Source organism: Marmota marmota, unplaced genomic scaffold (assembly GCF_001458135.2).
Source record: "Marmota marmota marmota unplaced genomic scaffold, marMar, whole genome shotgun sequence".
Lineage (NCBI taxonomy): Eukaryota > Metazoa > Chordata > Mammalia > Rodentia > Sciuridae > Marmota > Marmota marmota.
Window position 1 is genome coordinate 34,455,202 of NW_026000082.1, and position 2,678 is coordinate 34,457,879.

The window sequence follows — 2,678 nt, forward strand, 5'->3', positions numbered from 1 at the left end:
GTTACCAATATCAAAAAGAAAATAATAAAAAGGAAGCCATCTTGTTATTGAAAACTTGCTTTTAGGTACACCCTACACAGATGACAGTTAGTAACTCTCTTTCTGTCTGCTTACCCAAGGCACTTGGAAAAACATAAATGCTCAAGCACCAAAGTATTAGAATTTGCTCTCTACCCCCTGTATGACATTTGCCTAGCTTTCTGGAATCCAGTTTCCATGAGGTATCCAGAGGGAAAGTCTGGAATGCACTGGCAATGGTCACATTCAACACAGAATTTCAAGGTAGTCTGGCTTTGTAGCTCCTCTGAGAAGCTGGGACAGTGAATGGAGCCCCAGTGACTTTTCCTTTTGCTTCTCAGTCTCAACACTAGAGATTAAACCCAGGGCCTGGAACATACTTGGCAAGTACTCTACCACAGAGCTACAGCCCCAGCCCTTTGTATTTTTTTATTTTAATTTTGAGACAGGGTCTTGCTAAGTTGCAGAGGCTGTACTTGACTTTCTATCCTCCTGCCTCAGCCTCCTGGGTGGCTGAAATTACAGGCATGTGCCACCACATCCAGCTTTGCAATAATTGTTTTGAATCATTCTTGACTCTTTCCTACCTAGTTCTTCCAGAAAGTTTGAAATTTGGGAATCTGAGGGCATCCCAAGAATGTTGTACAGAGCCCTGTGAAGTTCTTTTGTTTGTAACCTCCTGCCTCCTTTCTTGTTCTCTTTTCACCAGGATTACTACTACAGATTGAGACTGATACTGTTTACATGAAGTAAAAGAGGGAAAGAGAGTTAAACTGGGATGTCTGGAGTTTGGATCAGAAACCTGTTGAGTCAAAGGAGGAACTTAGCAGCAAAATGGAATGGAAATCATTTCCTAAGAGAGTAGACAAGTATGCAGGAAACACCTCTGCACCCCAAAGATAGGCACAGCTGCCACACAGTGACTATTAAAGGGAGGTTCAAAGTCATAAGTAAACAGCTGATTCTCTTGGTTCTTGGGCTGTTGCTGTTGGTGACAGGAAATCTTGTTCCCCAAGCTGCTGGCTTCCTGTTTTATTTTTACTTGTAGCAGATCAGAATGTCCATAACAAGGAGCAGTCTGTTCCAAAGGGTTCTACTCCCTTTTTGAGCCTGAAGGGCTAAAGGATCTTTTTTTTTTTTTTTTTTTTTTTTGGTCAGATAATATGTTGGTTTGCTTTTAGGATCTGTGATGGTTAGTTTGGTTTAAGCATTTTGTATCCACAATCAACATTTTTGGTGATGAGCTGGTGTTTTAAAATTTGATGTAAGTAAACCTCTATTTTGTTTTTTTAAAGAGGTGTTATAATATTGGGGGCTAGCATATGTTACCTTTTCATTTGAAGTGACTTTCCCTTGCATTAAAACCATTTGGCCCTTTTGATTTAGATTTGTAAGATAGAGAAATAGTTCCAGACCGGTGTGCTTTGACTGTTGTCATATTCACTGTGTTGAAATTGAAACCTTTTCCTAAACTTATAAAAATAGGAATCTGGTAATCTAAAACAATAGCTCAGCATGAGCCTGCTGAGGGATTTCCTAGGGAAAGGGGCTCAGCTGACTGGCCAAGAAACAGTAACTAAAAGTTTCCAGGGTCTGCTCTAGTCACTTCCTGCTGTTTCTAGAGCCCTTTGGCCCAGGTATATTGAACTGGATAGGAGAGAGAGGGGGAGGCTTTGGGTAGAAGAGAAAGGATCAGAGAATCTTATAGCATAGTTGGCTTAGCATCTGTTTGACATATTGAACATTTAAAACTATCCTTGATATTCTTTCATTCTTTCAATTTACAAACTAAACTTTACTGCTGTTAATAGATACTGGCAGCTAGCATTTAGTTGTACATTAACAGTCATTCACCTAAGAGGAACTGGAGAAGCTATGTCCTGATATATATCAATGGAATCACTGTTGGCAGCTTGAATTCATTCTGGAGATTATCAGATGACGGAATCTCTTTTTTGATTCATATAATTGGTGGCCTAGAATCTGATCTATCTTAGTTATGGACACCCCAAGGATAGAATCCATACCATCCGATGTTTGCTGAAAGGACTGTTTTCTGACCATGTCTCCTTGCCTCTGGGTAATCTTGTTGGTTGAAACAGTAGTTGTAACTGTGTACCTCAGCCAGCAGTTACTAGTTCAAAATATATAAGTTTATCTGGTAAACTTACATAGCAAGTCTTCTAGTAGCAAGACCTTAAAAGAAATGGGAGGGGTAAAAGAGAAAAAGGTGGGGGGTAAAGATCTTTAAAAGCTGTTTTTAGATCAGAGCAAGACAGAAAGAAAGAAAGACACAGCCCTAGTGTGCCTGGAATTTGTGGTTGAGTAATACTTTCCTGTTATTTCTGTTTTAGGTTGTTTTTCATCATTCAGAACATTGCCTGAAGCAGGTCCACCATGCCGTTAGTAACGAGAAACATCGAGCCAAGGCACCTGTGCCGTCAGACGTTGCCTAGCGTTAGAAGCGAGCTGGAATGCATGACCAACATCACCCTGGCAAATGTCATCCGACAGCTGGGCAGCCTGAGTGAGTGCCTCCGAGAGCCTGTGCTTTGCCCTCAGGGGTCGTTGGTGCTCTTTATTTAGTTTCCTTCTCCTCCCATGTTCCTATTTCTCCCCCATCTGCCTTCCCTAGGTAATGTGAAATGTATTCCATCCCC

General features: G+C 41.0%; 1 protein-coding gene across 2 annotated transcripts in view; it reads left to right on the forward strand.

Moving 5' to 3' along the window:
• Positions 1-614: 614 nt before the first annotated feature.
• The window catches only part of Wasf2 (WASP family member 2), a 26,837-nt gene continuing 24,773 nt past the window's right edge, over positions 615-2,678 (forward strand). Inside the window, exons 1-2 of one of the 2 annotated variants that reach the window (XM_015485430.2) lie at positions 615-887; positions 2,373-2,545. In XM_015485430.2, coding sequence (XP_015340916.1) covers positions 2,416-2,545 — 130 coding nt within the window. In that variant the 5' untranslated portion in view covers positions 615-887; positions 2,373-2,415. Of the gene's footprint in view, positions 888-1,098; positions 1,283-2,372; positions 2,546-2,678 lie in introns of those variants that run through there. The other variant, XM_048816026.1, reaches the window with a different exon arrangement.